The sequence below is a fragment of the Hypomesus nipponensis genome, chromosome 14 (genome assembly GCF_054491055.1).
Source record: "Hypomesus nipponensis isolate SF chromosome 14, ASM5449105v1, whole genome shotgun sequence".
Lineage (NCBI taxonomy): Eukaryota > Metazoa > Chordata > Actinopteri > Osmeriformes > Osmeridae > Hypomesus > Hypomesus nipponensis.
In genome coordinates this window covers 15789653-15810497 of record NC_140374.1, presented here as the reverse complement: position 1 = coordinate 15810497, position 20845 = coordinate 15789653, and the positions used below count along the sequence as shown (strand labels likewise).

General features: G+C 54.6%; 1 protein-coding gene across 4 annotated transcripts in view; it reads left to right on the top strand.

The window, feature by feature from the left end:
* The window catches only part of rassf7a (Ras association domain family member 7a), a 29360-nt gene that overhangs the window by 1988 nt on the left and 6527 nt on the right, over positions 1-20845 (top strand). For 2 of the 4 annotated variants that reach the window (XM_084672386.1, XM_084672383.1), the window contains one exon: positions 20090-20284. In XM_084672386.1, coding sequence (XP_084528512.1) covers positions 20182-20284 — 103 coding nt within the window. In that variant the 5' untranslated portion in view covers positions 20090-20181. Of the gene's footprint in view, positions 1-662; positions 771-7018; positions 7236-20089; positions 20285-20845 lie in introns of those variants that run through there. The other 2 variants (XM_084672385.1, XM_084672384.1) reach the window with 2 other exon arrangements.

Genomic DNA, 20845 nt, shown 5'->3' with positions numbered 1-20845 from the left:
AACGAGGTGAGATGCATGTCGGCTGCAGACTTCTGCATTGTGGAAGTTCAGCTGTTTCTGAGTGTGGGCCAGATCTGAGTCACATGGCTGGAGAGTAGGGTCCCTCCCAGTCGGTGGTATTGGAAGGGGGTGGGCGGGGGGGGGTTGAGAGGAGGGGGTTGGAAGGCCAAAGGCCGAAGGCCCCCCGAGTCTTGACACAGCTTGAGGGAACGACAGGAGCAGGAGAAGGTCTGGTCTGTCCTCACCCCTCCATTCCACCCTCTCCACTTCTCCTACCCTCTTTTATTTTTACTCAGTCTCTATCTTTATATCTCTCTCTCTATATTTAACCATCTCTTTCTTTCTTTCTTTCTTTCTTTCTTTCTTTCTGTTGCTCTGTCTTGCTGTCTCTCTCTCTCTCGCTCTCTTTCTCCCTCTCTTTCTTTGTGCGGAACTGCAGTTCTGCAATCATGTGACTTTTTTGTCTCAACACAATTGCCGGTGTTTGTCATTGGCCGATTTCTTTGAAAGAGCGTTGGTCTCCAGGGCGACAGAGAATGGCGGCACCACTTCACTTTTCTCTTTCTCTCTGCCCCCTCCCCTCTACGCTGCGCTGAGTGAGTGTGTGTGTGTGTGTGTGTGTGGGTCTGTCTCTCTCTCTCTCTCTCTCTCCGACACTCCAGTGGATCAGGTAGCAGACGAGCACACACAGACACAGTGACAGGGCTCTTTTCCCTCTTCTCCTTTTTCATCAGGCCCACAGACACACAAACGGTTAGATTCAACAGGAGGTGAGTCTGGAAACTGCTTGAAATGCTGTTGGGCTTTTGGAGTTTGTTGTTTGTGTTGTGTTTGTCTCTTTGACTGTTGTGAAAATGATCGGTAATAGACTGGTAGAAAATGTTTGAGTCCCATATTGAATGGGACCATAATTCTTTGGCCGCCGTTTCTTACTAATTGAATAGACCTGGATGCAAACTCTTCTATTTAATGAAGGAAATCCCCATGGTAACGATATGAAGCAGATTAGAAATTGCAGGACTAAAAAAACATGCCTGTCAGGTTACTATCATAACTTTTCATATTGTTCCTATGAATAGTTCCTTCATAGTTCCTTTCCTTGTTCTAGAATTAGAACCATAAAAACAAAACAGCTGTGTTGTCTTGGTTCCGTCTGCGTCATCATGGCCGACACCACCATTTTGGTTGTGTTTGTGGATTATGCCATTTAGTGAGATTTTTTTATGCGTGACAAGCATCTTAAAGTGGGGCCCTCTCAACTGCCGCACTGGGCTTCCACCAACCAGGTGGCTCCGTCTGTGTTTGGTTACCATGGCAGCACCCAGAGTAGATCAGGTCCCTCCTTCAGGTGAACACTTGCCTGATGGCCCACGGATCACCTTCCACACGCACACACACACACACACACACACACACACACACACACACACACAGACACTGGGCAGGCACCTGTTTCTGTCCAACATTACCCTGACTGGGGTGTGAATAGCACCCCCCCCTCCAACACTTTTTTCCTCTGCTAAAGACCTCTGTCTGTGAGGCAGACAAGAAGTCGCTTGTGTTTTGACTAGACTAACGTGGTACCGCTGACCTGTGGCTGCCGTTTAGAGTGCTCAGAACGAGACAGGGGGCATCTCTGACAGGATCAGGCTGTTGAATTCAGGCGGTGTAGAGTTCCGCGTGTGTAAACCTCTGTGCCAGACATGGACTAGTGGAAATCCACACACACAGGAAGCAGGGGCTGGATTGTGTCCTGTCCTCCATCCAGAGATATGAAGTGTTGGGCGGACGTAATCGAGAGGAAACCGGCAGTGACTGTCCTGTGTTGTTCCTGCTGGGGCATGCTATGATGTCACCCCCGCTGACCTCACAATCCTGGCATTCCTGGTCGCCGTGCTATGCAAAAGAGCTGTGTGTGTGTGTGTGTGTGTGTGTGTGGGTGGTGCTACCGTCAGAGACAGAGTCAGACCTCCCCCTGTGACTGCCCTTATTAATTAGGAATGCAGCGCCTATCCACTTACACCCACACACGCGCGCGCACACGGCCATGAATTCCCGCTCAGACGCATGTCCGCCCCACTCGTGAGCCGTGGCCCTCCGCCACGGGCTCTGTCTGCCCTCACCTCCATAGAGACGAGCCCCAGGTGTGGGCGCTGTCTGCGCCCCCGGGTTTGGGCTGGTTTCTGGGAGCTGAACCACTCTGCAGGGCTGGGAGAGTGATACACCCTGAGAACAATACCCCCCGTGTTATGTTTCCCCAGCAGGCGGATGTGCGGCTGGTGGGGCCTAGTGTGTGTGTGTGTGCGGGGGTGGGTTTTTAGAACACTAAGTGGCCCCCACCATTGCCCAGTCCAGCCCAGCTTCAAGCATAGCCCTCCTTTGATCCAGCAGAGCCCGAGCACAGTGGTTCACTTGAGGAGAAGAGCAGAGTTATATCCTGGGGGGGGGGTGGGTTATTGTTCCCTCAGGTGTTTGGATAGTCCCCTTACCAGACTTGGTGGAGACAACATGACGACCACCTGTAGACAGACACACACGGGAACACTCAATATGTCACACCGTAAGTGCCTGACAGTGGCCTCTCCCTCTCTCCCTCCCTCTGTGTGGGGCTTATTTCTCCTTTGTTCATCCTTGACCTCTGACCCTGAACCACCTGACTGGTTATTTCTCGGTGACCTGCACTTCCTGCTCGGCCGGCCCCACCTATTGTGGTGGCTACAGTGAAAGCAGATCAATAACAACACACGGGAAGCCCTCTCTGCCTCTGTCTGTCTCTGTGGCAGGCTAGCCATGCTAGCCATGCCTGTCTGTCAGGCCAGCCACACCGTCTAGTGTCTCTGTCCCTCACATTTGAAATGTCTCCCTTTCAGACCGTCCTTTCTCTTTGTCGGACTGACCAGGCTAAACTGTCTTCCTGCCTGTCTCGACAGAACCTCATCATTTTTCATTTCCTCACTCTCTTTCTTTCTGCCTGGAGGTGTCAACCAAAAGGTAGCCCCCATGTGGGGGGTACACCCCCCGTTGCCCAGGCCCCACCTTTACCCCTTTGTCCCCCGCTTACCCCCCTGCCCCCCAGGACCCCAGTAGGCTTGGGGTCAGTGAGTGAATATGAGTGTGTTGTTTACTTAACTGCCTGGCTTTGTGCTCTTCCGAGGGGCACCCCGAGAGATGGAAAGAGGGGTGGGGGTGGGGTAGAGAGGGTAAAGAGGGAGATAGAGAGAGATAGGGAGGGAGGAGTGGGGGGGATATGTCCCTGTGAGCAAAAAGGAAACCAAACCAGTCCAGACTGGACTGAAAGGCGGGCATTAAGAAAGACAAATAAATAGACCAGTGGTGGTGCAGCCATTCCTCTCCACAGGACAAGGGCACAGCTGATAGTTTATGGAAATGACATTCTAATTTGCACGCCTCCTAAAATGGACCTTTGGACTATGGGCGCCAGTCTTGAACTGTCCGACTGGATTCTGGCTGGAAGTAGCTGAGAGAGAGATGGAGGGAAGAGGAGGAGTGGCAAGAATGTTGAGGCTTCTTAAACCAGTCCTGAGCCCCCTCTTGTCCTCTCCTCTTACTCGTCTCCATCCACACATACCTTATCTGTCCCTCCCATCCCGACCGCTTCGCTGACCCTGAACCGCTAACGGGAGGACAATGGGCTGTTGTTGGATGAGGTGAAGATCCTGATATGGAAGAAAAAATAAATAAAAAAATAATTTCACATTGAGGATTTCCAAACACAGTACATAGCTCTCTGGAACCCCTCTGCCAAAGGACAAAACACAAGTCTTTGTTTCAGACTCGGGTTGGATGTGCTATATCTGAGCGCAAACCTTGCAATTACTTTAGTGAAAGCCATTCCAGTTCATCGTAATGACACCCTAAGAATAGCCGGGACGATGGAGCAATGGTATTACCCCAACCATAATGACACAGGCATGCTATACTTAGGTCTGTTTGGGATCAACAAAGTCTTACTACCTTGCCTTACCAAACGTGACCACAGACCCGCCGATGTTCACAAAACACTGTGCCCCTGTTGGAACACCGGTTGTAGAACTGAGCCTGACCCTCAACCCGTTATGTCCAGTTTGCACCTGTTGACGGGGGTTTCTGGGAAGGCATGACTAAAGGAGGAGGGGGAGTAGGAGGAGGAGGACAAGGAGGTCTAAATTCAGAGGAGGGGGAGGGGTTGAACTAACTCAGCGCTATTCAGACCTGACGCATAATGGCTAACAAAGAGACTATCCACATGCATCCTGCTTCGACTCGCGCTCCCTCATTCCTCTGCCCTCCACAGGACCTATTGAGAAAGTGCCAGAACGGACTGGTGTGTCTGTCCTCCACATGCCTGCGGTGATCTGCCCAGTTGCTTTCCTTCCTTTTCTTTCGGGCCTCTATCGTGCTCTTCTGCTCTGCCCCCTACTCTGCTTTGCTCTCTGATTTGTGTTCTCAGATAAGGTATTTAAGTCATGATGAAGTCTTGACGGAAGGCGGTTAAGAGGCTGATCTGGGTTTGGCAGAACTCTTCTTTGTGTGCCTGGAATGGATGGTAAAAGAGGGAGGGAGATGTGTTGCCGTGGATTAGGAACGTGTGGATTTCTGCTTATGAATCTGTTTTCTTTCTTTCTAACTTGGCTGGATTCACATAGAGGAGGGTTGAGGAGGAGGGAAGAGGTGAGAGGGAGGGATGTGTGGGGGTGGGGGGCTGTGTAGAGGGAGGGATGTGTGGGGGTGGGGGGCTGTGTAGAGGGAGGGATGTGTGGGGGTGGGGGGCTGTGTAGAGGGAGGGATGTGTGGGAGTGTGGGGCTGTGTAGAGGGAGGGATGTGTGGGGGTGGGGGGCTGTGTAGAGGGAGGGATGTGTGGAGGTGTGGGGCTGTGTAGAGGGAGGGATGTGTGGGGGTGGGGGGCTGTGTAGAGGGAGGGATGTGTGGGGGTGTGGGGCTGTGTAGAGGGAGGGATGTGTGGGGGTGTGGGGCTGTGTAGAGGGAGGGATGTGTGGGGGGGAGGGGGCTGTGTAGAGGGAGGGATGTGTGGGGGTGGGGGGCTGTGTAGAGGGAGGAGGCTCCCTCAGGAATGCCTGGAAGCTGTCTGTAAAATCTCCAAGCCTTCTCGCACTAATCCCCACATCACAAGACAGCCCCAGGGCCCCCAGCCCCCCCAGCCTCACCTGACCCCCGCCCCCCCCTACCCCCCCCACCCCCCCCAAACACATGGACCAACCACAGCACAGGATGCTGGCGTAGATAAGGCAGTAGAGTTGAATGACTTCTCTTCCCGGGTGGTGCGCTTTTCTAACCTCACTTCTCCTCTCTCAGCCACCTTCTGCTTTTCTCACACTGAACCGTGGAAGCATCAGGGTATCTTCAGAGCTCTACTCTGCTTCCAGTCAGAGGTGTTTGTGTGTGTGTGTGTGTGTGTGTGGCAAAATACCGTAAGAGATGTCTTAAAGGTGTTGCTTGGTAAACCTTCCTGAGGGTAGGTCAAGTTCACATTCAAGCTGTAAAAAATTCACCATGCTGGCCCATTTGCTGTGTGACCATACCAAGACAGCCAGACAGCTGTTACAGTGCATCGGCCCTTCTGTAACTCTAACCATTTTGACACCTTGGGCAGGATCAAATTAGCTGATTGATCCTATTCATGTTTGTTATTTGCCTCCTTTCAAGGCTGTATGTTTAGCCAGCTTGCCAAAACCACAACAAGAACAACCCCAGTATCAGCCGGTATCAGTGGCTCGCTCCAAGGCATGGCAGGGTGTCAGACACAAGCTTTCAGGCTAACGAGGACCTGGTGACTGACCTGGTGATACCAGCTGACACACAGATACTGGACAGTACCAGAGAGGAACCATCTGTCTTGGTGAAGACTCTTCTGAGTGTCCGGACCCCTCCCTCCTGTGCTTTCGGGTAGGGGGGGGGGGGGGGGGTGATTGGAGATAATGAGTGTCAGAGATAAGAGATACAGAGAGAGAGAGATGGGGAGAGAGGGGAAGGGGGGGGGCAGCAAAGGTGCTAATGGAAAACAGGCCTCAGCTCCACACTGTGGTGTGAGTGAAGCCTCTAGGAGTGTCCCAGAGACAGGCCCACAGGGCGGGCGACAGAACCGCCCTGGACGGAACAACGTCACCAGGCTAGGCTTTTTTCTTCAGGAATGGTCAGGTTTTCCGCTCCTCTGGGAGGGCTTTGCAAGGCAAACACACGCACCCGCACAAGCGCGCCCACACACCAGGTGCGTGGGAATATGACCTCATTTCAGGAAGAGGAAGAGAGAATCACCTGAGCGAGTTAGTTTGCATGATCAGCTGTTCATGTGACTGGAGGCCAGAGGGAGGAAGTTTGGGAAGTTTGCTGCCTCAGGTTATACATACACACCCTTTCACGCAACACACACACTCGTACACACACACAGGCCCGCAACACACACATTAACTGATTCCAGTGACACCACCATATCATGCCAGACGCCTCTCCTCAGCACTTGAAACAACCCAAGTCACATGGTCTACTTAATACTTTATAGTGTGTTAGCAGCTGCTTTCACACAAAGAGAGACACAGTCTCCTTCCCCTGCCCCTAGATTACAACAGTGCCCCATGCTCCATGCTCCCATGCTGCCAGTGCACTGTATTACATTACTGAGTAATAGAGAAGCAGGGGAGGGGGCAGGGGGGGGGGTTACTCCACCCCCACTACCTGGAGAGGGGGAGGGGCTTGCTCTGTCAGCAGAGTGTCTTTTGGCAGAGTGTGAGTGAGAGAGAGGGAGTGACTGGGAGGGTGTGTTTCTGTGCGAGCGGGCAGGAGGAGGAGGAGGAGGAGTAGAGAGAAGGCAGAGAGAGACCTCAGCATTCTGTTAGATCTCAGCTGCGGTGAAGACACCCAGGAGAGCTGCATTCCTGAGACACCCAGCGAAGGAGAGACAGACAGAGAGAGAGAGGGAGAGACACAGAGAGAGAGACACACAGAGAGAGAGGGAGAGACACAGAGAGAGAGGGAGAGACACAGAGAGAGAGAGAGAGAGAGAGAGAGAGAGAGAGAGAGAGAGAGAGAGAGAGAGAGACAGTAGAGGAGTGAGCGAGCGCTCTGGTTCTACTGCTGACAGCTTGCCTGACGCACACCGCCCCGGACTTTAGCTCGGCGGACTTCCTTACTTCCTCAGTCCCGGTTTCGGGGGAAAACAGCTTGACGGATTTACCGGAGAGAGAAAACACAGAGGGGAAGGAAGACACTTCCACACCTGGTTAGTGACAGAATAGAATGATGTTTGTCTGTGAGTGTGTCTCTCTGTGTCCGTGTGTTTGTGTATGTATGTGTGTACAACAAGTGTACAAGGTCATTGTTTTAAGATTTTTCATGTTCCATGTTTGCATAGCACTTATGTCAGATCATTTGTGTTTGTGCACCTGGGCGTGTTTGGAATTGCGAGTCATATGCGTGTTTCTGTCTTGTGTGAGTTCTGTGAATCTGGACAGCTGTGCCTTTTCTATAAACTTGTCGGTGTTCAACCACTGCCCAGAACGAACTTCGAACTTTTCGGTGTGCGAGATTGTGTGTGCGTGTGTGTTTCTATTACCGAGTGTGCTTTTGTGTGTGTGTGTGTGTGTGCGTGCGCATTTCATTTCTCTGAGGGCATGAGTTTGAATCCAGAGTTTGTGTGTGTGGCAGTGTACACACCAGCCCTGTGAGAGGAAGCTGGGGAAGGCTATCAGTGACACAGTCCACGTCACAAGCCTCACTCAAGCAGTCAGGGATTAAACATTCATTCGCGGAGGGCATGGCCAGAGTTCAACCTCCTTTAACCGTTAGCCATACATTTCAAATGTTTGTGCCCTTGTGTACATTTGAAACATTCACATTCTGGGCGATTTAGTTCGCGCGTTCCACATTTTGAAAAGTCGACTTTTTCCTGAGTTGCCATGGACTCTCTCCTTCATCCTGATAGGCTCTCATTAGAAGTCTGCACTTGTCATCCAATCAGATAGATCAATGAGAGGACCTGAGAGCACCTTTTTTTATTTATTCTGTTGACTGTGGGGTGGCCAACCATTCTGTGCGTGTGCGTGTGTGTGCGGGGATGGCTGAACTCTACAGATAGTGTCATTGGTAATAGATGGTGAGTCTGGGGCGGCTGGTGTTGAGATTGAACAGTAGCATTTATCATCTCTTTAACGAGACCCTCTCTCACATTAAGTTCCACTTTTATCTGTGTCTGCATCACACGCACACAAACACACACACACACACACACCCACACACTCACACACTGGGGAAGGGCCTGTTTAACATGGAGGCAGTGGAGTGTCCTCTGAGATTAGGCCCACGTTTCTGCCCTGTGATTTCTCATGCTGTTTAACCGCTTGAATACACAGGTGGAAGAGCATGGTCCTTCTCTCTCTCTCTCTTCCTCCTCCTCTCCCCTCTTTCTCTCTGCTCTGTGCCCATGTAAGGCTAGCGGTCTTATCAAAGCTCGGTCTAATATTACGATGGGAGCCCCGACAGTCGATTTGTTAGTCGGGACGATTTCCCCACCCACTGTGCGTGCACGCCGGACCTTCTGCTGTGTTTGAGTGACAACTTTGATCAATATCTGTGTGGTTGTGTGTGCGGATGTGTGCCGAAGGAACTGCTTTGCTTGTGTCAGATCCATTAGGAACGAGGACACACTGCCGTGATAAAAGATTGATCCTGCTCTCCTCCTCTCGTGGGCCTGACCCCTCCCCATCTCACCCCGGTTCTGTCTGCGTTTCACTCCCCCCTCTCCTTTTTGACTCCTCCTCACAGACTTTCTCTCTCTCCTTCCTTTATCTCCTCCTCCTCTCCTTTCCTCTTTCACCCTGACCCCCTGTCTGTACCCCTCCCCCACCCCCCCACCCCCCCTCTCGGGCAATACTCCACAGTGTTGATATGGTGATTCCAACTCCAGCCCCAACATATCTGTGGCTGGGGCTGGCGCACTTCTGGAGCCAGGCCGGTTAGTCCCGGGTGACGCACTCCGCCGCAGTGTGGTGAGATGGAGAAGGGGGTGACGGAGAAGAAAGAAAGAGCGTACGCGCTGCCTCTGCTGCCTGCCAAACCAAACTGCCCCCCCCCCCCCCCCCTCCTCCAGAGGCCTCGCCCTTACGGTTAAAAGGGGTCGTTCTTCTCGAGACCACTTAGACGTGGTTTTTTTCTTTTTTAGGAAAAAACAAACCTGTCACCTGTAGATGTCTATCTCTCTCCCTGCTGCCTGAGTGTCGGACAGGGAGCCCCCCAGTCCTCGCCCAGTCCTCCTGCTTGTGTCTGGAGCTCGCTGGGCTCCAGTTGACCCTGTCGCCGAGGAAGTTGTCCAGTCCGGGATGTCTGCGTTGGCTCTCAGCCTGCGGGGGGGCTACCAAAGAGTACTTCCACAACAAACTGGGGTTGAAGGGTCAGGTGGCGCAGGGACTGAGCGTCCCTTCCCGACAAAGCGTCACCCCCCCCCCCGCAAGGGTTGCCGTTGACGGCGGGAGGCCCATGTGGGTGACATCTGCCACTCTCCTGCACCGTCACTGTCACGTCAACCCTTGTGCTCCAAACTGAGAATGAACTGCTGGCTGTGTGTGTGCGTGTGTGCACGCATGTCTGTGTGTGTCTGCTGACCTCGTTCACTCGAACCCGTTTGGGCGGGCAGCGTCGCCGAGGCTACAGTTGCCGTGGTCGCAGGTTGGCCTTTTGCGAGAGACGAATCCCCACCTCCCGAGCCCTTGTGACCGTGGCAACGTAAACAGCGGGTCCCTTCGGAGAGTCACGGGGGGTACGGTGCAGAGCCGGGGAACGGGATGAGGCACGTTCTGTCAGAGGCAGTAAATAAGAGGGGTGCCTCAGTCAAGGGGGGGGGGGGGGGGGGACCGTGGGGGGGGCGGGGGGGGCGGGGGGGGGGACCGCGGGGGCGTGGAGGTATTCCTACCAGGGCTGACGGGAAGGGGGGCTGGTGTTTTTGAGTTGTGGCTTTCATGTTGAGGTTGTTTGAGACGGAGAGGAGGGCTGGGATGTCACACAGGCAGACAGACAGGCAGGCAGGTTACTGTGTACACTAAACACCTGACAGAACAGTGGGTACTTCAGAGCGTCATGGATTGACGCCAGAGGGTGTCACGGATGACGTCCCGTCCCCCCCCCCCCAGGACAGAGCAGAGCTGGGAGGTATGGAAGACCCCTATAGTCCTCCCTATAGTCCTCGACAATGTGATGACACGCCGTCAGGGAGATGACTAGATAACAGCATGTTCGCAGTGTCGTGTTACCGCTGTGTGGGAGTCCGGCGTTTGACATTCTAGCCGCCTGTTCACACACTCCCCATCGGCCGCCGGTCCTCGTCCTCTCCAGGCCTCCGGGTGTCCCGGTGCCCACTGTGACCAGTGGCCTGTCTGAGCGTCAGGAGGAGGAGACTGGACAGTAACACCTGGTATTCCTCCTCCTGTCCTCCTCCTCCTTTCCTCCCCCTCCCCATAATCCCCCTGCTTGGTCTTTGTGTAGACCCTGTTAGTCTCTCCCCCTCCTCTCCCTCCCCCTCCCCTGTCACTCGTGTTCCCAGGGGTAGACTTATCTATCTGATGACAAACCTAAATAGCCTGGACTGTGTAACCCTGTTTGTGTGTGCATTTGTGTGTGTGTGTGTGTGTGTGTGTGTGAGAGGTCGATCCATAGTGCTGAGGTAGAGTCAGGGGGAGTGAAAGGGAGATTTTCCGGGGTGTGTGTGTGTGGGGGGGCCCACCAAAGACAGATATACGGCCTTGTTCCCGTTAGGTATGCTGAGATCCAAGGAACCACACCGTAAATCTGCACCCCCACCTGACCCAGCCCACCCCTCCATCCTCGTGCTCTCCGTCCCTCCACCTCTCCCTTTCCCACCCCTCCACCTCTCCCTCTTCCACCCCTCCATCACTCCCTTCCCCGGGAGAGGGATGATCGTTATTCGTCTCTGCGTCATGAGGGAGTGGGAGAGCTGAGGCCGACAGCTCCCCAGCACACTGTAAATCTGGTCTAATGAGTGGCTAACTGCCTAACCCCTCCCAGAGCTTCCCCGCCACGCCTACCTATCCCCCTTCCCTCTCCCCTTCTCCCCCCCCCCTTTTTACCTCACTGTCCCAGTACCGTCCCGAAGTGCAAAATGAACCCAAACTGAAATGGACCTGTCCCAAAATGTAAATTTGTGTGTATTTGCATTTTCTCCTCTCACCTCCCTCGTCCACACCTACTGTCCCCCCTCTCCTCTCACCTCCCTCGTCCACACCTACTGTCCCCCCTCTCCTCTCACCTCCCTCGTCCACACCTACTGTCCCCCCTCTCCTCTCACCTCCCTCGTCCACACCTACTGTCCCCCCTCTCCTCTCACCTCCCTCGTCCACACCTACTGTCCCCCCTCCTCTCACCTCCCTCGTCCACACCTACTGTCCCCCCTCTCCTCTCACCTCCCTCGTCCACACCTACTGTCCCCCCTCTCCTCTCACCTCCCTCGTCCACACCTACTGTCCCCCCTCTCCTCTCACCTCCCTCGTCCACACCTACTGTCCCCCCTCTCCTCTCACCTCCCTCGTCCACACCTACTGTCCCCCCTCTCCTCTCACCTCCCTCGTCCACACCTACTGTCCCCCCTCTCCTCTCACCTCCCTCGTCCACACCTACTGTCCCCCCTCTCCTCTCACCTCCCTCGTCCACACCTACTGTCCCCCCCTCCTCTCACCTCCCTCGTCCACACCTACTGTCCCCCCTCTCCTCTCACCTCCCTCGTCCACACCTACTGTCCCCCCTCTCCTCTCACCTCCCTCGTCCACACCTACTGTCCCCCCTCTCCTCTCACCTCCCTCGTCCACACCTACTGTCCCCCCTCTCCTCTCACCGCCCCTCTCCTTCTGTCAGGCCCCCTGGAGTCTGGCTAAACCAAAGAGCATCGCCCCAAACACCCCCACAGGCCGTCCTCAGGGACTCATGTCCACCCCTCTCTCGTCCTTCATTCCTCACCCTTCCTAATGGCCCCCCCGGCTCCCAGGCAGATAGTCTACTCCAGCACTTGTGCTCCACTCACTTGCACCTCCCTCTGATTGATGAAGTGCTTTTCATTTACGCTGCATCGCAACATGCTTCGCTGTGTGTGTATTTGTGTGTGGGTGTGTGTGTGTGTTGAACAAAGGCTTGGTTGTGAGGCTCACCACACTGTTGCACAACACACACATTCCACAGGGTGTTTTCGTATAAATCACACACACACACCTTTGAATCCCCCTCATTGCCCTACAGGGGCAAACCTCAGTCCACAACCGGAGTGTGCACAGCAGCACATTGTGATGCACATGAACACACTCGCACACACACACACACACACACACATATACACACACACACACACACATTCCAGTCCAGTGTTTGCCCGTGTCCCTCTCTCCCAGGGACAGGTATGCAGGATCAGCATGGGGTCCCCTCCCTAGGTAAACATTAGGTATATGAGATCGGAGATCGGAGCCATGACGCAACATGCAAACATGCATACCTGCCTGTGGTTTCTTCCAGGACGACACCGCCGTGTTGTGGGACAAGAGCGTCTCTATGGCAATCAAAGCCAATGCCAGTTGTGCCATAGTTGTGAATCCAGGGTTGCCAGGATACAGTAGGCAAGTGATTAGATTAGGACTTCTTATCGTCTTTCCATGACATGACCTACGATCGGGAGGTTGCCAGGCTGACCGGCTGGAATGTGGCTCTGCTCCTCTGTTAAAACATTCATTATGAGCACAGGCAGGCAGAGAGACAGGCAGGCTGGCAGGATGGTTTCTGTTTTGCAATTGGAGTCGTCTGTATGGGTTCTGTGAGTGCAGAGGTATGCACACCTGCTCAGTCCCAGCCCAAACCCACACTGATAACGCTCCACAGAGAGAACAGTCCTGCCTCTCTCTCTCTCTCTCACTCACACACACACACACACACACACACACACACAACCTCTCACAAACACTAGATCATGTTTGAGGGCAGGTACAAACCCAGACTAGGTAAGTGAGGTTGAAGTGTGTGTTAAGCAGAGCATTTTGTAGCATGCGTCTTAACGTCCAACTACGAAACAACATTTTAAAAACTAAAACGTGAGTGAATTATTGATGTCAGCAGACAAGGAAGGAGGGCTTTAAATTAGTAACGAGCTGAGCATGGAACCGAGGCCAAGACCATGGAGGTTAGAATACAGGCTATACACGCACGCACACACACATACACACACACTCAGACAACTTGTATCACTTATCAGTGCAATTATACAAATGTTCTGTTATTTGTGGAAGTGTCTCCTTAGACCAGGTGTAGGAGCTGGTTTCAGACTAGCAACCTTAGCCTCTACTCCTCACCATCCTTCATTGCCTCTGCCTCACTCTCACTGAGTCATTCAAATTCCATCACCCATCCCCTTTAAGTGTGGGAGAGAGGGAGAGAGGGAGAGAGGGAGAGAGGGAGAGGGAGAGAGGGAGAGGGAGAGAGGGAGATGGAGAGAGGGAGAGAGGGAGAGGTGTGTCAGAGAGAGTCTGGGCTGCCAGGGTGGGTAGTATAATGCTGAGTCAGGTAGAGGGTGTATAATTACACGTGGGTGCCCATCAGCAGTTTGGGACTGACTGGGTTCTAACAATGCAACCTCTATCCTTCACTGCTGTAGCACAGTCAGCCCTAGCCCCAGGCTCCACACCTGTACTAGCCCAAGACCCATGCCTAGTCCCAACCCCAGTTTGGGCCCTATTTGATTTGCCATCTTACCAATAACCAGTGTAGCAGTACCGGTTTTAAAAGTGAACTCTCCAAATTAGTTCTGGTTTATATGTGACCCCATCTCGAAGAATGTTTGCTAAATATATCTGAAGAATGTTACATTGTGCCAAGTTATTAGATAGACTGGGTGTGTGTGAGTGTGTGTCTAGAGTATTAATGAACCACTCGTGCTCGCACATGTACAGCCTGACTGAACCAATCAGGAGGAGTGTATGGCTGCCAAGTGTTCTTCTGTCCGGGCATCTTGAGCAGCTTAGTGTGTGTGTCTCTCTCCCGTTAGCTGTCTCATTAGCATCTCAATGGCGGGCGGTCTGACGCGGGGATATTTCCAGAGAGACGTTTGGTCACGTGTTGGGGTTTTGTTCCTCCCCCAAAAAAACAAAGAATATTGCCAAATGAACGTGCTGTGAAATGCATTATTCATGTCTTCCAGCGCTCCATACATAAAACCAGGCAACTGATCAGTCTAATTAGCAAGCTGAGAGACTGCTGCAGACTCTGCTAAGTTGTGAAATAATTGCACGCACGCACACACACAAACACACACAGACGCATACTGTACAAGCAAGCTGGACTGAATTTGAACTGAAAGTAAGCATACCCTTAAAGAAACACACACACACACACATTCAGCAACACACACAGCCCTGTGGGCTCAGCAACAGTAGTCATGTATCCCCCCACAGGGGAACCAAGAGCTTTTTGATGTTTCGCCTTCGCAAAGTAAAAGTCAGCCCTAACTGCTGTTTAGACTGCTGTTTTGATTCAAACTGTGTTACTGCCGTGTCACACCCACTAAACACTAATGGCCTCCAGCTTGTGGTTCTTCCAATCAAAGTCCTTTATGAGGCTGGGCAGGCTCTGATCCTCACATCTCTCCACAAGGCACACCACTCCCTGTTATGACAGACAGACAGACAGACAGACAGACAGACAGACAGACAGACAGGCAGGCAGGCAGGCAGGCAGGCAGGCAGGCAGGCAGGCAGGCAGACAGGCAGATGCAGGCAGGCAGGCAGGCAGAGACAGACAGATGCAGGCAGGCAGGCAGGCAGGCAGGCAGAGACAGACAGATGCAGGCAGGCAGGCAGGCAGGTTAGAAATCCATCACGTCCATGCAGACTGTCAGACAGGCAGACCCTAGTCACCTGTGTACACGGTCCTGGTGACAGTGATGGTAATACAGCTCAATAGACTGTGCTTGGTCCCCTCTGGACCAGTATATCCAATAAGAGCCAGTGCTATAGGTTGTGTGTGTGTGGAGCTAAGAGGAGGGAAGGGTGGGGTGGGGGGGGGGGGGGGTGGGTGGAAGAGGCAGTACCCACTGGAGTCACTCTGCACCTCCCAGCGAGAAAGGTCTAATTGCGTTCGGAGAGGAGATAATGACATGATATTAAAGATCCGCCGCTGCACACCAGCCTGCCCACCCACGGACATGTCCAGGACTGGCAGGCGTCAGCCCGCCCGCCCTCCCTCCTGCCCTCCACCTACGACAACCCCCCCGAGCCTGGATACGTCCCGCCTCACGGATGTGTCAGGAGACCGGAGGGGGGGGGGGGGGGGGACGAGCAGGGAGAGGCTGGGGCGGGGGACGGAAGACGAGGAGGTCGGCGAGGACACCACGGTGTTCTGCGCTCCCTTTTATTCGCGTTATCAGTCTAACACGTGGCGGGATGGAGCGGGAGTGACAGGGGGGAGCAGATCAGACAGCTGACAGCCGAGCGAGAGGAAGGAGGAAGAGGAGGACGACGATGTCCCTGCGCGCGACAGACGGTACCAGGCGGGCCAGCGCCGGTCTCTGAGAGCCGTCTTTGTCTCTGTGTCTGTACGGGACAGGGCTGGCGCAGAGAGCGCCGCCTGGCTGAGCCGCGTGCCCTGTCCACCACAATGGGGCTAGTTATGTCACTATGTAAAGCACTGGACTGTCGAAGGCTAGCACTGGGATGGGGGGGGGGGGGGGTACTGATACTCAAACACGGATAGCAAAATGCGTTGTGTGTCAAGGATGGTGTGTCCGTGCATGTGCGTGTGGCCTTTGTTCCCCTCCAGTGTCGTCTTGGCCCATGCGAGGGGAGGAGATAGCGGTGCTAGCCGCGCTAGCCGCGCTCCTCAGTGGAACAGTGCTCTGTGTGTACGCTGGGCTGGGCGGGGCAGGGTGATTCACCCCGGGGAACAGACCAAGCATGGCCTCGTAAAGATAAAAGGCACGCCTCTCCATTCTCTTTCCCTCTCTGCGAACACACTGTATCACTCCCCCCCCCCGCACACACACACACCAGATGGAGTTCAGGCTTGTTCTGCCGGGCCTGATGTGAGCGCTCGCTCCACAATGTGCCGCAGCCCTGTCTTCATCCTTCAACCTCTGATCTGTCATCGATGACTAACTGCTAATGAAATCCATCTTTTTTTAGGGTTATGGGTTTGGCGTGGCTTTGTTGGTCTTTGTGCCAGTGTACAGTATGTGTGAGTCTGCGTGCGTGCCTGTGTATATGTGTGTGCCCATCCGTGCAAGTGATGTGTGTGTGTGTGTTTCCTGTTGTGAGCAGCTGGGGTGTGCATATGGAGGCAGATTGATGCCTCATCATGCTCTGCTTGTCCAGAGACAGGTCTGCTGTTCCGGGCTGACGCTGGGGCTCATCCAGGGTGGCAGACCAGCTAGGCTTGGCTGATTCATCCACACCCACCACCCTCTCCACCGCAGGCCTGTCATTTAGACCGAGACGAGAGAGGGAGACGGAGGGTTGGCCCAGGGAAAGAGTGATGAGAGAGGGAGAGGTGGCGGCTGGGGGGGGGGGGGATGAGCAGGAAGGAAGGGGAAGGGCACTGGTCTGGAACCACAGCCCCCCTCCCTCATGCCCCCCTTCCCCCTCTCTCTTTCTACTCTGTGTCTCGTCCTGGGCTGAAGATGAGCTGGGCCTTGTGGTCTGGGCTGGACGTGGGTGGGGAGGAGAACGGGGACCCCCCAGTGGTGGATGGGCCTGGTGTTTGGGTGGGGTGTGGTGGGGGAGGTCCCGGGTCCCGTTACTGCTGGGCGTGGAGCACAGCGCCGGGTGGGAATGCGGATGTGGGACCTCGGGTCTGGAGGACGGGCGGGCGGGCGGGCGGGCGGCAGCGTCACAGCCGTCGCTCGAAACCAGCCCCAGTTTCACAGCCTCGTTCAGTCTAAGTATGTAGTCCGACTCACAGTTGCCAGATCAGCAGGGTAGCTGTAGCGGATGCTGGCATCGTGTTTCCGTCTGTCGTGCCAGTAACCGTGACAACAGACCCCCCCCCCCCCCCCCCCCCCGAGCCTGATCTGCTAGCGTGGCTAAGTTGCCGGCGGTGTCAATCCCATTTCTCCGGCGAGGATGCGCGTGGGAGAGGGACGCCTCGGGGCGTGTAGCATGCAGGTCCCAGGCTGACGCGGAGACCAGGTGACTGACAACTGGACACGGACGCGTGTCTCACCCCTCGTTTAGAGAGAGAGAGATACAGGGAGACAGGGAGACAGGGAGACAGGGAGACAGGGAGACAGGGAGACAGGGAGACAGGGAGACAGAGAGACAAAGAGACAGAGAGACAGAGAGACAGAGAGACAGGGAGACAGGGAGACAGGGAGACAGGGAGACAGAGAGACAGAGAGACAGAGAGACAGGGAGACAGAGAGACAGAGAGACAGAGAGACAGAGAGACAGAGAGACAGGGAGACAGAGAGACAGAGAGACAGAGAGACAGGGAGACCAGCTGTCAGAGCAGCTCACAGATCACTGCACTTGTACATAAACAGCCCATCCATCTACCTCATCCCAATAGTGTATTTATTTATTTAATCTTGCTCCTTTGCACTCCAGTATTTCTACCGGCACTTTTATCCTCAGTGTTAAACTGTTTTATTTGTAATTACTGTGCTTATTATGTTTGATTATTCTATGTGAAACCCTGTTGTATGTATCTTATTGCTATGTTGTATCTTGGCCAGGTCGCAGTTGTAAATGAGAACTTGTTCTCAACTAGCCTACCTGGCTAAATAAAGGTGAAACAAAATAAATAAAAAAGACAGAGAGAAAGAGAGAGCCTGTCAGGGTGCCACTAGGGTGTTCCTGTGTCCGGTGACCGGAGGTGCTGCAGGAAAGGAGACAAGGAAAGGACGCGAGAGGCTCTCTGAGCGCTGGCGTTCTCCCAGGTGCCATCTTGGATTTCACGTGTGCGTGTCACCGTCTTGAGTTCTTCCCCTTCACAAAGACAAGTCGGCCTACCTGTTACCCTGCCTGCCTTCCTGTCTGCTTGCCTCTCTCTCACAGGGGCCTGTGAGGCAGCATTCCAGTGTGCTGAGAACAGCCTGACCGATACTGGAGAGAAGGACAGGGGGAGCACAACATGGGCTGTTTGTATTTCAATCGGGTTTTTCCCCTTTCACTTCCTGTACGGGGAGTATGGCACAGCAGTAACCTTCGGGGAAATCATCTCGCCTTATCTACAGGTCGAGCTCCACCTTGGCCCCATGAGCTCATGGTTGTTGCAACACGGCGCAGTGGCAGAGGAAAACACCACGGGGGCCGGGCGCTCGTCAGCCTGCGTCTTGAACGGTGTCGAAATGTTGCGTTTGAAAAGCACTCCCTCCGGATATCGCATTCCTTCAGAAGCACCTGGGTCCCATTCTGGGTCGAAAAGGAGAAGGGAGATGAAAGGGTTTTGGGCGAGGGATCAAGGCTGACTCTCACCTCCGCCCCTCCTCCCCTCCTCCCCCTCCCCCCCCCCCCCCCCCCTCCCATATCCTGATGATGGATACTGTTCACATGTCTGTGGCATTCCTTCTCTGCAGGGTGTAATGCTGTCATGTGCCAGGAGATGTTGCCACATCACAAGCCCCGCCTGCCCTCAGGTCGCTGGCTGTTTTGCCTCAAAATACCAGATGAGGGTGGAGGTGGTGGTTAGATGAGGCCAGGTCAAGTTTTACGAGTGTGGGGGGGGGGGGGCAGGCACGCAGGCAGACAGACAGAGTAGCAGATGGACGGCCAGGCGGACAGGCAGGGAGGGAAACGAGCGGGAAGGTTCTGGGCGGTGGGGCGTCTTAAGGCGGCAAGACGTCCTGGTCGGCCAGATGAAGTCAGCCTTCCTCCGAGGCAGCTCCCCCGTAGACGGGCACTGGAGCAGAGTCGGCTCCGAATGAGAGGAGGAGAACGGAGGATTTGAGCCAAACGCCTCGAAACCACAACGAGAGGCCCGTGGTTCTCTGGCTGGGGCTTGTTCTACTTGCACATAAGCCCAGGTATATTTGGATATGTCCCGCGTACACCACCTAGCCTAGTTAGGTTGTGTACAGTTGCCAGAGGCTTTTGGTCGTGTGAATAAATGAAGGTTTTGGTCATTGCCTTGCGTTACGCGCACTCATTGTACTCATAAACGGTGTGTTGGAGGGTGGGTTCGTCCTTGTGCCTTCCTCACGGTTGTAAATGTGCTCCCCAGACCTCAGGCTTAATACCTGCTGCTCTGCCATGACTACACCAGGATGCCTCAGCCAAGGTACTCAGTTCCTGCTGAGACTCATCAGAGCGGATCACACGCGCGCACAACTTGTGCGCGTCCACGCATACTTATGCGCCTGCTGTACACACAGACGCGCGCGCACAAACCATCCAGTTCCTCAGCCTCTCCAGTCATCCTGTCCGCTCCCCTCGGCGCTAAGCTGTCATCTGGCCTTTGAAGGGGTGCAGCCGGGCGTCTAATTGGGTCACAGATCTGCCGTGGTGCCCTCGGGTCCAGAGGTACCGCCGGGCCTCCTCCGACCCGACAGGAAGTGAGCGGAACCGAGCCCGCTGCCGCGCCGCCTCCTTCGCCGAGCCCAGCGGGCGGCGAGTCGACATCTCCGTCACGACCGACAGGCTCCTGCACACGCAAGCAGCCCGGCTGACGTCAATCGAGGGGCTGTTGCGTCTCGGGCGAGGAGGAGGGGGGAGGACGCTAAACTGTGCTAGGCTAGATCGTCAACAGGGGACGGGTAATGAGCCGGCTGTTCGTCACACAGCAGCCTGTGGCTCGTGTTTCAATTAGCAACAGCCCTCTGTGTGCCGTCAGACTTTGGTCTTTTGTGTTGACTTTTTGCACGGCCCTGTTTGCTTTTGCCCGTGTTTCGAAGCTCAACACGATGCTTGTCGTTCTCGTGACGGTGACTCATGTCGGCTTTAGTTCAAACCCTTTCCACAGCGAGCCTCCAAATCAGCTGGCCAGGATTCCGCCCTTTCTGTTTGTATTCGAAACTGTGGTGACACAGCACTATAGTTTGAACTCTGGCAACTTCTCCGAGACGCTGCCTATGTCTAACGGTCCCGTCTGGTCTGTTTCCCCCTGCAGAGAGAGCGAGCGCGGGCCATGCTGTGCTGAGCCGGGCCGAGCCAAAGCGTGCCTAGCTGAAGTAAACTGCGAGCCACGCCCGGCCTGCTCTCATGGAGTTGAAGGTGTGGGTTGACGGAGTGGTGCGGGTCGTATGCGGCCTATCAGAGGAGACGTCCTGCCAGGATGTGGTCATCGCTCTCGCCCAAGCTATTGGTCAGTATGTCAGCACTCACTACCTCTGTCTGTCTGTGTTTCGTAGCAGCTGTTGATACACTTGTCTTCTGTACTGGGGAGCCTTAACGCAGGTGTACTTAAGAGACCAGACAGGCCAGTGAGGGACTGCCCACTCCCCTCGGGATTTTTGCAACACAAGAACCTGTGTGGGCAGTATGGGGTGAAACTCACTGACTTTTTTAGAAAGACAAGATGGAGCTATTTTTTAATACCTATTTCCAACCCCTCGTTAACAGGAAAAAGAAGCCCAGGGGGCTAGGTGCCAAGGGAGCTAGGAGCCTAGGGAGCTAGGAGCCCAGGGGGCTAGGATCCCAGGGGGCTAGGAGCTTAGGGGGCTAGGAGCCTAGGGAGCTAGGAGCCTAGGGGGCTAGGAGCTTAGGGAGCTAGGAGCTTAGGGGGCTAGGAGCCCAGGGGGCTAGGAGCTTAGGGGGCTAGGAGCCCAGGGGGCTAGGAGCCCAGGGCCCTAGGAGCCCAGGGGCCTAGGAGCCTAGGTAAGCAGCCAGGGGTCAGCGTGGCCTGTCTCAATATCCAGAGGCTGCA